At 37.6% G+C, this 12,636-nt stretch overlaps 1 protein-coding gene across 1 annotated transcript in view; it reads right to left on the reverse strand.

The window, feature by feature from the left end:
• The window catches only part of TBCD (tubulin folding cofactor D), a 126,388-nt gene that overhangs the window by 69,783 nt on the left and 43,969 nt on the right, over window positions 1-12,636 (reverse strand). The window contains exon 15 of the mRNA XM_054221202.1: window positions 1,593-1,749. Within this exon, the coding sequence (XP_054077177.1) occupies window positions 1,593-1,749 (157 nt within the window). The remainder of the gene's footprint in view (window positions 1-1,592; window positions 1,750-12,636) is intronic.

The raw sequence follows: 12,636 nt of genomic DNA on the forward strand, positions 1-12,636 counted from the left end.
TAAAAAAAAGAAGAAAAACACCATCTGGCCTCAAGAAATTTGACAGCAGGTTCTCAGACAGAAAGATTTTATCAAGGTCTCAAAAAATCCCAGGAGCAAGTTCCACACAGATAAGAGACATTGTTATGTGACCCTGCAATAAAGGACGAGCATTGGAAAGTGAGGATACGAAGGATGAAGAACATCAGAGACCAGCAAGGGTATAGTACATTGGGATCAAGGAATAAAAATGGATATGTACAGCTTACAGACTGTCCCAAACGCGTTTTAAGAAGAAAAAAGAAGTCAACGCATTCTCTGGGAAACCTGCTGAGTTAAGTAATCCTGTCTTTCCAAACAAGGCTGTTTGGATGAGATAAACACGCATAGTGATTGAAACCATTCTGTCAGCAATCTGGAAGCAAGGCAGCCCCTAGAAATAGAACCAGATATCCAGGGCCACAAATCACCGTACAGTCCAAACTTTTTTTTTTTTTTCTTTAAAAAAGATAATACTAAATGACTACAGATCAAAACCCCTCCAATGGAGACAAAGATGCCTAAGTTGCTACTATCAATGGGTACATTAAAAGTCTGCCAAGGAACTGTTAGAAGCTACCTCTTTGTGTTTGCAGTGCAAATCACCCATTAAAGACACCTTGAAATGTCAGCCAGTGTGCTGCCAACAAAAAGACTAAATGCTGAAAAGAGAATCCCACAAGACAAGCAAATAGGAGGAAAAGCAAGGGAAGAAAGAAAAAAGAAAAATGTAAAACCAATTTGCATCTGCAGAAACATCCTCTGTATTAAGGGAAAAGCTGCACCAGGTTCTAGTCCACCATTGCAGTACGACAGATTTTGATGCGGGCATCCTTTGAAAGCAACTCCCCAATTTTAGAGTGGTTTGTTATTTCTGCCTCTAGCGCACAAACGTTCCAAATCTTTTTAAACTTCCCAAATCTGTTTTGTTGAGCTAACCATAAAGCAAGTGATCAAGCAGACAACCCCCCTGCCACAAGCCTCCACCAATTTATCTGAATCTTCTTACAGTGAATTTCTTTGGTTTTCTTACGACAGATAAACAGAAGGAAATTAAGTCGTCACACTTGATGAGGAAACATTTAGATGCATTTCAATCAAAAAAGTTAAACTCATCATACTACAACAGGAAGAAATTTTAGGCTTCAACATTTACATGGAAAGGCAACAGTATTCTTTGTCATCACCATCCCACCCACATTCACTTCTTTGTCTTTGTTTACGATATTCAGCAGATGTTAGCATGAATCAATGAACTTTACGAAAAATTATCATAGAGAAACAAAAATATCCATTCCTTGGCTAACAATATCCAGACATCAATGAATTTCATTCATGTTATATGGGACACACCAGCTATTTTTTAAGCATGAAGATATTTCCCCTAAATGGATGTATCACTTTTGGTCAAAATCTAATTTTGAATGTCTTAAAGAGAGACCATTACTCCTAGATTATTAACTCCTAGAAGACAGAGAATTAGACTACTAGATTGACTTCCAGCTCCTTCCTAACATTGAATAGATTTTAAAAATTAACTGTAAATAGCTCTGTTTCTTATTGCCACGACTTACCTTGAAATCTGATTAATAAATGGTATGAGTTCTGCAGGATCATAAGCACGAGCAAAGGCCCAGCACACATAGCACGCTGCATCTCTCACATTGGAACCCACGCTGCACGCCCCTCTCTTCTCGTCATATGTCAGCGCTTTCAAAATGACCGGAACAACTGTTAAATAAAAAAGTGCATAAAAGCAACAATTAGGACCACACAGTAAGCCAAAAAAAAAAAAGGCATAAGGGCTTCCAGTGATCATTGCAGAAAAGACACAGGGTGGAGTTGTGTTCTGAAAGAAAAAGAAACCATGGCTCTTAATGGGTGCTAATTTTGAAGTTTATTAGAAAGAATAGTTGTGTTTTTTAATACAGTATTTAGCTTCTTTGTCAGTAGCAGGTAATTTTTTTATTCCAATCACATGTAATTCAATGAGAATAAAGCAGGTGTTACATAAGAAGTAACACTGATATCATTTATTACTCAGTGACACACGTTCAGAAGTCAAAGTAATTTTAAAATGTAAAATTTTCAAGTGTCCACTTTTTAAAGTACAGGACTTTAAATATTATCTAGAACAGCAGCATCTATCACTAGAATAAAAAATTTCTTAAGAAATTTTCTTAAGAAATACATCGTAACCACCATAAAATAAAACAATCAGCATTGATCTATTACCAGGCAACATTTATCACAGTAGAAGTCCTAATAAACAAATTCTTCTTAAATAACAATGCTTGTTAATTATCAATATATCAATCTTGAAAGGGACTTAAAAGTACAGTTTTTGCGTACTCTTAAATCAAAATCATCTGTTCAGCATCATTTTTGCGTCAGGCAAGGCAGCAGTGATATTTTATTCCCCATAGAGCTGTTATTCTGAGTGACTTCAATGCAGTGTTTTAAGCTTGAACCTATCAGCACTGCCAAACTGCACAGATGATAAAGACATAATATGTATAAAACTGCAATATAACCTAGAAATGCAAACGGGTAGGCTTTACTCTCATTTCTGCTGAGACATCCAAACCAACAGTAGCGGCTACATGCCTCTTCACCAGCACAGAATGATTTAATGCAAGACCAGAAGCCTTTGATGAAGAAAAACAGTATACCAAAAAAAAAAAGAAAAAAAGAAAAAGCCAATGTCTTTTTTTTTTTTTTTCCTCCTATCAGCCATGTTCATTATATCGATTTCACCAACATATCAGTTTTTCTTAGACAGTGAAGAAGTAAGATGGAGACACTTCTATCCTAAACAGCAATACGGAATCATGCACTGTGCTTCAGAGTGTACCCAAAATGCACATAAATTGGTTCTAATGCCCAAATTTGCAAAAGTTGTCTCATGAGGCTCAGTAGAGAGATTCAAGACAAAAGCAGCTGACAGCCATACTGGGAAGGTGCCTTTTATTTCTCTGTCACTCTTATTTGAGGACAGGGAAGAACATTAAAACACAGGACAACATTTAACAGGACCTAAACGATGCCCCAGACTATTAATGTCACACTTGATGCATCCAACTAGTCACAGGAATTGGAAAAAATCAGCAGCAGGAATACGCTGTGCTTCTGAATGGAAATAATATACTGTGTACTCCTGAAAATATTGTTTCTCCTTACTGACCTAGAAAATCCATCCTCGACTGTCAGTGGCAAGATCTCTTTAATGACATACGTACCCCAGAACAGAGCTTCATTCTGGGAGAAGACTGGCATTACCTGTGTTCATGAAATAAATCATGATCCAAAAATCCACTGTAGGATACCTGTCTCATCCCAGGCAGCTCTTTGAAATGCATGTACCAAGCATTGTTTCCTGATTTAATGGACAACCTGAGAAACGCCAAACTGAGTATGTTTTAGCCAATAAAGGCTGAAAAGCCACAGACCTCAATGTAACGTGTCTCTGAGGCAGATTTCATTGAGGGAGCCCCAGAGGAATTGTTGTTGCCCAGAGCGTAAGCCCAGGCTGAGCACTGGAACATGATCCCGCTGCAGTGGGACAGCAGGAGTACACAGCTCTTCTTTTATTTTACTTTTTAATCATATTGGGAACAACAGCGAAAGCAGAGTAGGAAAACATAAGTAAAGGTAAATGAAGATCCCAGAATCTTATCACAAAGGCCTTGTAACACAGGTACTGTTATTATAAGTAAGTGACAAAAATAAGCTTGGGAAAACAAGTAGATTAAGAATTTCACTTTCATGCTTTATATCCCCATCAAAACTACAGAAGTCAGTAAAGTTTTTCTATAGATAGCAGAGTTTTCAAAAACCTACAGAAGAATTCTCTTACACAGTTCTGGCAATATACTGCCATAGTTTAAGAAATACTGTAGGCATGCAAGGCTCCCTGGAGGGATTTCTTTCCGTATCTGCAAATCCATATATATATGTCCCTGCCCAGGACAAGGGGTTGGAACTAGATGATCTTTAAGGTCCCTTCCAACTCTAACCTTTAAATGATTCTATAGATAATCTGAATATCTCTCTCTCTTGATGGCATGTCTTTAATAAATGAATAATGTCTGTAGAAACAACAGCCTCTAGGAAAAAAAACCCAAACCCAAACAATTTCTCTCTTGATTCTCCTTAGAAAATACTTGTCAAAAGGTGATCCTATTGAATAAGAAATGGGATCACTGAACTGTATTTCATTAGCAAACTGTGCCTGGATATACTTGAGTGGATATAATCACTAAATAAACTTTGATGTACAATTCACCACTGTATGACTGCTACCTTAAACAAAAAAATACGCAGAACAACTGCAGAAGGAAAGTGTTAAAATGGTATTTAAATTCATTTTAAGCTACTAAAGAAAATAAAGCAGTATTCAGAGGGATGGATAAGATGTGACTATTAGGAGCACAAGCACTACATGGGGAAAAAAGCAATTCCCATTCAGGGACAAAGATGGATGGGGATTTGGCCACTTCCCAGTTCCGAAAGAAACTGCAATAAAAATCTTTAAAAATGTTGACTAGCTTGTTTTGAAAAATGCTGCATCAACTGATGAAAAAAAATTGAATTAGCTGGTTCTACAGGAACACGAAAACAGAGCCAAAGGCAATTTTGCAAAGCTGCTGCAAATTTCCTTCAGCACAGGGTGATTTTACTCCGGCTGCTTTAGGCAGCAATGAGTGTGCTCCCATCTCTCTGCACACTGAAGGAAATATGCAGGAAAGACACACGAGCAGCCCCTCATATTTGTGTTGTCTGTATAAAAGAAAAAAAAACACATTGTTTCAGTTAAGGGCATTAATTTCCCAAACAGTAGTGTCAATACCAAATAGCACCTGGTTTATCAGGGTCAGTCTAAGACAGAGATGATGCTGCCAGGGGTCTTTAACAGTAGAAACTAAGGAAACGCCAGGAAAAACAGCACTATTACCCCAAGCAGCTCAAGCTTTCCCCGTCATCTCACAGCAGGCCTTTGGACTTGCACCTCTTTGATGTCCTGCTCCTGCGCCTTTGCTGCTGCACAAGAAACAACAGGACTCCAAGTCCAGAGAGCAACGGGGGATAATACAAAGAAAAGATACAAAAGTGGACATTTAGAAGGTAGAAGGAACAGGGAAAAAAAAAAAAAGTGAAGTATGCAGCAGTAAAGGCTAAGTAAGTATAAATACTACAACTATAACAAGGGAAATACTGATCTAAGGGTCATCTGTTAAAAGTTTTTGTGCTCTCACTGGTAGAATAGTTACTGGTGAACTGTGGACTATGGGAAATAGTTGAAAAGGGGGGTCCAGCATTACATTTCCTGTTGGTGTTTAAAAGTGATAAAAAACCCCAAAGAAATACTACCAAAAATTCCAGGTTTCACTTCATTCTTTACCCTAGAGTTCTTCAAACACGACGCAGGTTTTTTCTGCTGTGGCTTCCTGCAGCGTCAGAAGAGCCTGGCTGCAGGGAGTCATGAAGGAGCACGACAGGCAAAACCATCTGCAGTGTTTAGTTCACTGGAACTGAAACACCTTAGAAAAGACTTTCCTAATCCACAGTTTGACAGACTCCATGTTCACATTATCTCATGTACACTTTTCATCTTCAGTCTAACTCAAAATACCAAGTTAGATTTTATTTAACATTTTTCTCCGATTTAAACTGTTCACGTTCATACCCTTCCAGAGTTTTCTCTGACACACAAAGCAGCAATGAAGTTCAAAGCCGTGTAGTTAGCTTCTGCATTTTGTACCTGTTATGCCATTTCAGTTCACCATTATAACCACCTCTCAAATACTCAGTGTGGTCACAGTGTTGTACTCTGCTGGCTCTACATTGTTTCAATTTTTCAGGCTTAAAATCACATCACATTCATACCTAAAATCAATTCACGAGAAAAACACAAATAAAAAAAAACTTTAGAAAAAAAACTTCCAGAAGAAACTTCTTTTAGTTTAGAAGGGCAAAGACAAATGTATTTTTGAAATTATGAACGTGCCTTTTTATTTAAAAGTAGGGGGCTGGGAGATACAACAAGGAGAAAACATGAAGTGTTATTAACTTTAGAAGTTACCATTTCTTTTATAGATCTACATTAAAAACAGGGGATAAATAGTGTCCACTCTCTACCCAATTATTAAAACAATATCCACCTGTTTAGGTCTGCAAATACCCAAGAAAATACAGTCACCTTTACCTGTAGCCTAGAGGTATTAATAAGCACCTGCTACGCTCCACCCTGCCTTACCTAAGAGCAGCCCTGCAGGTTGCAACACAGCGCTTTGCTCAAGCCTTCTGAAAATAAAGAAACAACTTCTGGCTTCAAAGCATTACGAGCAACAGATTTTTTTTTTATTTTTTTTTTTCTTTCTTCTCATACTGGAGACGGGCTGCACAGATATTTTTGCTTTTTAAACACAGATTTTAAACAATCAGATGCTTAGCACCTTTCAGGTGATAGACACTAAACAACTAGTTAGGAAAAACTAATGGAAGACATTGTATACTGAAAGGTCACGTGTATGTAAATAAAAAAGGTCTCATACTATTCCTTTTAAAAAGTGCCTTTAAAAACACGCTTAACACAAACCTGGACTATAACACACGCCATCGGGAATCCTATGCTACTTTAACTTCAGATTGTCTTTTTTTTTTTTTTAAATGTATCGCAACGTTTATCATATAAAACATACAAATACAGCAATCAAACAAACAAACAAACGAACAACAACAAAAACCTGTTCCTTAGCCTTAGGTCTTGTCTCCGCAAGAAAGTTGCAAAATTTCATGTCAACCATATTTCATTTAAAGCAGATTTTCACTGGATCTCAAGTTAATTAAGAATTGTCAAAATTCAGTTTAAAACTAAAACATGCTACTCCTGAAACACTATAAGCTAGTTTTACCTCTTAAGTAAGTCTTACATTTTGATACGGACCATGTATGCAGAGAAGCCTTCTCAAGTCATAAGGTAATATATTGCAAAACCTATTTTAGACTTATATAAGAAAAAAACGCTACCAAAAAATGGATGTCTGCTATTACTGAAGGAAGTGTTGCACACAACGTCACTTGCAGGAGCAGCTAAGAACCTTACGATTAATGAATTATGAAGCTTAAACACAGTTTTAAGTATCAATATAGAGAATAATAATTTTATTCTTCAAATTTTTCTTCAATTAAATGAACTCATTGCAGAAGCGTCCTTTGGTAGGTTCATCTTCTTTGTGAGCCTCAGGCATAAAAAAAAAAAAGTGTAAACAGCCGTATCTACAGTATGTCAGCTTCCCCTGTGTTAAATAGCATGTCACGATCATTCATATGCTAAAAAACAACTCCGGCTTTTCAATGTAAAGAATGTCAGATTTGAGACCCCACGCTCTGACATGGCACTCTAACCTCTTTTAGAAAAAGAGGCAGGTCCTAATCGTAACTTCATTAGGGCTATTATACTAATATTTTCTATGTCAACACAGACGCAAACATAGATCATTTCAGGTTAGGCCCATTATCAGAAATAAACATTTGTTTAAAGTTCTGCCAAACATTTGTGATTTGTTCTCTTTTTCGATAGAAGCTGTCTACTTCAGAATTTACTCTTAAGGGACTGTTTCATCCAGATGATAAATTCTCCAGCAAGGATCAGGAAATGCATGTGCTGCTTTGTCTGGCAAAAAATTCTCAAATGTTTCTGTGAAATGCTCTACCACTGCATCCTGTAGGGCAAGTGCCTAGGAACTGTCAACAGGTGGCCTCTCTTCTCTCCTTCCTGCGCCCAAGTTTGACCTAGTTAAGAGTTTACCAGGGAAGCAGGGAAGAGTATCACGACTGATGCGTGCTCAGAAGGTATGTGAGAATTTAACAGCTGAAGTCTCTTCAGCTGCCATAACTTTCTCACAATTCTTAACACTGACCCACGTATATAAGGCTATATATATGCATATCCACAAACCAAAGAAGCATTTTCTAACCCGTGACTATGAAGGGCTGTGTCTGTCTGGTTGCAATCTCAGTTCAGTCTCTCACTATGTAATGAATTAAGAGAGTCTTTAATTATATGATCACGTGATATTTTTTTCTACGGACCTATCTCAGTCAGCACACAGGAAAGACCTGCTCTAGCGATGAATCACAGCTGGGCAGCCAAGGAGATTGTTGTCTGCCTCGCTGCTGAGGGAGGAAAATATGTAACGCAAAGACTGGCTTTCAGGCAGAGAGAAGGGGTTGTTGGTTACGACGGATGTTGCCCTAAAGAACTGCATTCTAACTACATCTCTGCCAAGGACTTACTGTTTGATACTAGTCATATAACTTAAATACAGTATTTAAAAGAAATGGACGCTGGCTCTCATTTCCCAGGTATCTGCTTCAATAAACTAATGGCAGGTTTGCAGAAGTGCTACAACACTGAAATTAGTGTGAGGTTTTGAGCCTGGCAAGGGGCCGAGGAGGAAGCAGACAGATCTGGATTTTGGCCAGTCTATCTCAACAACACTATGTAATGCAGCCAGAAAAAATCCCAATCTTCAAGCACCCCTACCTGGCGACGCTGAGAGGCCTGCAGCTCACCTAAGACACAACTGATCTACCTTCTCTGCAACACAGAGCGCTGAGTATTTCGGGGACTCATCTGCCCACTCACACCTAAGGCCGTACTGGAGACCTTCACGCAGGTTTACAGCTGACAGAGCTCTTCCTTTAACTTAACCAGTAGCAAACTGCAGTGTAAGGACATGAAGAAACAGGCTTATGAAGGAATCCTACTAAGCAAACGAATTACTTACTCTGAAGGAGTATAAAAATTTTGTAAACTTACAACACTGCATGTCAGAAAAGAAAAATCACCAAAGAAACCTCAACCTTTAGGCTAAGGTTGTGCAATACTGAGATAAACCCTGCAGCGAAAAAGCTAGAGGCAATTCATTGTCATTTATTCCCTGCTTAGTATTTATACCATTTCCTAGTTGTGCTGGGGGAGGGACCCTTCCTGCTCCAGCTTCAGCTGTGGCATTTATTCTTGCTCATACCTGCTGGCTAGTGAAAAAACAAAAAAAATCCGCACTATTTATAATGCCTCCTTGCTAATTTGAAAACTATTATGATGACATACAGGTTACAACTTTTTAAAATACTATTTTCAGGACCACGCATCATTTTTAAAGTTCACCTGGGTGTTAGAGAAAAGAAATTCTTCTGTAACCAGCCTTTCAGGTTTGGGTGTTCTCTATTTTCTAAGAGTCCACCTAAGACAGGTAGATCTTTTTTTCATTTCTTCCTGTATCTACGATGAAAAGCACCTGGATTCTTGCCCAATGCCTCACAATTAACTACCACTACAGAGTAACTAACACATTTCAGAAGCCTGACTTCCTGATGTGTCCTCCACCAAACACACTGGCAGCTGCAAATCAATATCAGGCAACTTATTCTGAAATATGAAAACACAGAAGGTAATTCTTAAAAACAGAGTATGGAAACCAGTTTGGGAAGTTACATAAAAGCCTACTAAAATCTTAGTCTAAGTTAAACCTCTTTCCAGAGCACACCTGAACGCAGTATTATTTTTACTAGTTTGTGGGGTTTTTTTCTTTTGATAAACAGCACAGTGAAACTGGCCAAGCAAAAATGCTCCTTTTTTCATTTGTGTGCAGTTTTTCAGACTTTGGGGGTTTTTTTAAGTATATCAAGCCATATAGAAATAGGAGGAAGCACCATTCTCCGTACTTTTAGGTAATATACATGGGAATCTGATGTCTTATCCATACTAGCAAATATGCAAGCATTCTCTGTATCAGGAACAGAGCATTCTCTGTACTACCACAGAGCACATATCCACTCTAACCAAATTAATAAGAGATTTGCAATAGAAGCTGAAGGAATTTTGAAATCGCAGACAGGTAAGTCATACATACACAGATATTCCTTCAAAGCCAGGGCATCTGCTATTAAGATTAGCTACACCTATTTGAACCCTTGTGACAGCATGAGAGGCTTCATTTCATACAAACTTTTCACCAAGAATATACTTGACAACAGGACATTTTTAAAACTGAGAAAAAATGTCACCTGAAATAACCAGTGTTTCCTATTTAAACAATGTGCTTACCATTCAGCAGAAATAATACACAAAATATTTGCCTAAGCCAGGATCTTTTTGGATACTGGTAGCATCGTGTCTGACCTCTTTGAAAAGGTAAAAAGCACACTGATTTTGTCACTGAATTCCAAGACATCATAACCTGCCAAGTCCCCTCTCAAATCTATTCCAGCCCCCTCACTAACAGTACTAAAGACTGCAGGCTTCAATGCTCCCTACTTCCTTTGTACACTTTTCTGGTTCTCTTTTTATTCTGAAGGTAATTTATAAACAGACAAAATAAAGCCTGGTTCTTCATGAGTTGGTTTTTTCCATTCTCTCTGTTGCCACCCTTTCTATTTATTCTGAGATTAAAAAAAAATCAAATTCAAGATTTGGATCACTTGCATTGACCCATCAGTATCAGACTTCTGAATTAGCCATTATCTGTGTATCTCATCAGCATTATTGCCTTCTGTTTAAATATTGCTTTCATTGTTGCCACAGTTAAACAAGGAGAGAGGGATTGTTGAATTGTTTCAGCCTATTCACTGTGAATGGGTAAGGATATCTAAAAAGGCAGGCAGATCAAAAATAACGTCTTTCTGGCTGGACTCCTCCCAAAATAAGCAGCAATTCATTGCAAGTTTAACTACTCCAATCTTCTTTCCCTGGCCTCCTTACTCTTCAGAGACGCAACTATTTCCAACCTTAAACATGCCTGGTTTTATAGCAAAAATAGGATCACATAATGCACAACAAACAATAAAAAAAAAGAGCAAGTTATCTTTGACGGTGAAACATTAATAGTTCTACCACTGATTTCATTTAAGAGACTTTCTCTGGCTTTAAGCAGAGAAAGTTTAGGCCCCCATCCATTTAGCAGATAGAGCTGCTACTGCTGGGTGCTCAGCAAGCCACCGAGGGAGTTTAACACCAGAACACTTTTAATCTCACCACTGACACATTAAGAACGCCTAGGAAGTTTCATATTCCTATATGTGACACACTTTATAAGCTAGAAAGTTTATACTATGCTGTCATCAAGAGAAATTTTAATAACGTCCTTTCACAAGCAAACCAGAAATTCAAGTAAACTAGGATTCTCTTGTTTGTTTAGTATTTATCCCCACCCAATTAAATAAAAAAACCCTGTAAATAATAGTCTGAAGCCTACAAAACCACAAATACAGCACAAAACAAAAGATGTGAAATCATACTGAAACCACACTGAAATATAAGTTTTTGGTCCTAACATATGCTGTACAGTAAGAAACGTTTCATTTCGGAGTGCTGCAGTTCCAAATGTAGAAATTCACACAAATACATCATCAGATCACAAGATTTTAAATGACTTCTGGCCATTTTGCTTAAAAAAAAAAAGTTTTCCCTGCATGCAAATTTAGCTGCATGATCCATTCTAAAAACAAGCGAAATTTTACAGCTAAACGGTAATATGTAGCTTTGAATTCAAAAACATAACAGACAAACTGCAGCTCAAGAACTGCAGTATTTGTAATTTTTTACTAGAATAAAATAAAACATCTGATTTCATTTGCTGGTTTATATTCCCCACTGTTAAAATTCATTTAAATAGTAGACAACATATAGTAATAATATCAGTCTTTATAAAATTTGAGATGTTTCAAAGAATAACTGCAAGCTAGACAATTTTGAGTCCGGGAGTATTCGGTATATGCCTCACCGCTCTCTTGGCGAGAGTGTGGCATCACAGCAGCACAACGCCAATTATGCTTCAAAGAAAAATGTGCGGGACTGACTTCATATACACTAGAAGTGCACGTGGCACAATTCGGGTCCTACTCATTGGTTCTGCAAGAAAAACTTCATCTAGGTGAGAGAACTGTCGCAGAATCTCCAGCATAAGTCTTGAAATCAAAGCAGAAAAGGAAAAACATTCTGCATGAAAAACACTTTAAAAATAATAATTTTTAAAAGGGAATTATAACCAGAGCATCAAGTAGAAACTGAATAAAGGTAATTTTTACATCTCTGTTAGAATGACTGGCAATGAAAAGAATGATTATTAAACAAAAACCTCCTCTTATAAACAGTTCATAGTTTTGCCTACGGTCTCAATTTCTGATGTTACCTACTTCCCCCAAGATGTTTCACTGCCCAAGGGTGAAGATGGGAACCAGAAGGAAGATCATCCTAGTTCCAGGCCAAACATGAACACTACAGGCCACAATAAATATCTAAAAATGTGATCTGCAGTTGCTATTAACTGCTGAACTTTTATTCTTTTCCCATACAAATAATTTGCTCCAGTAATCATGAACAAGTGGCTCACAAACATCAGCAAGGTAATCTGCCCAGACATATCTCCAAGTCAGAGACTGGAATCGTTATGAAAAACAAAGGCACATTTCAAAGGTGTTATTCAAAAAGCATTAAGACTAATAACTATTCATATGGGATAGAAGAAAATAATTATGAGAATATTGTACAAGAACCATGTAATGTTTTGGGGCATAGTATGAGTTACAGCAATTATATTAAAATACATTTGC

The sequence above is a fragment of the Rissa tridactyla genome, chromosome 15 (assembly GCF_028500815.1).
Source record: "Rissa tridactyla isolate bRisTri1 chromosome 15, bRisTri1.patW.cur.20221130, whole genome shotgun sequence".
Taxonomy (NCBI): domain Eukaryota; kingdom Metazoa; phylum Chordata; class Aves; order Charadriiformes; family Laridae; genus Rissa; species Rissa tridactyla.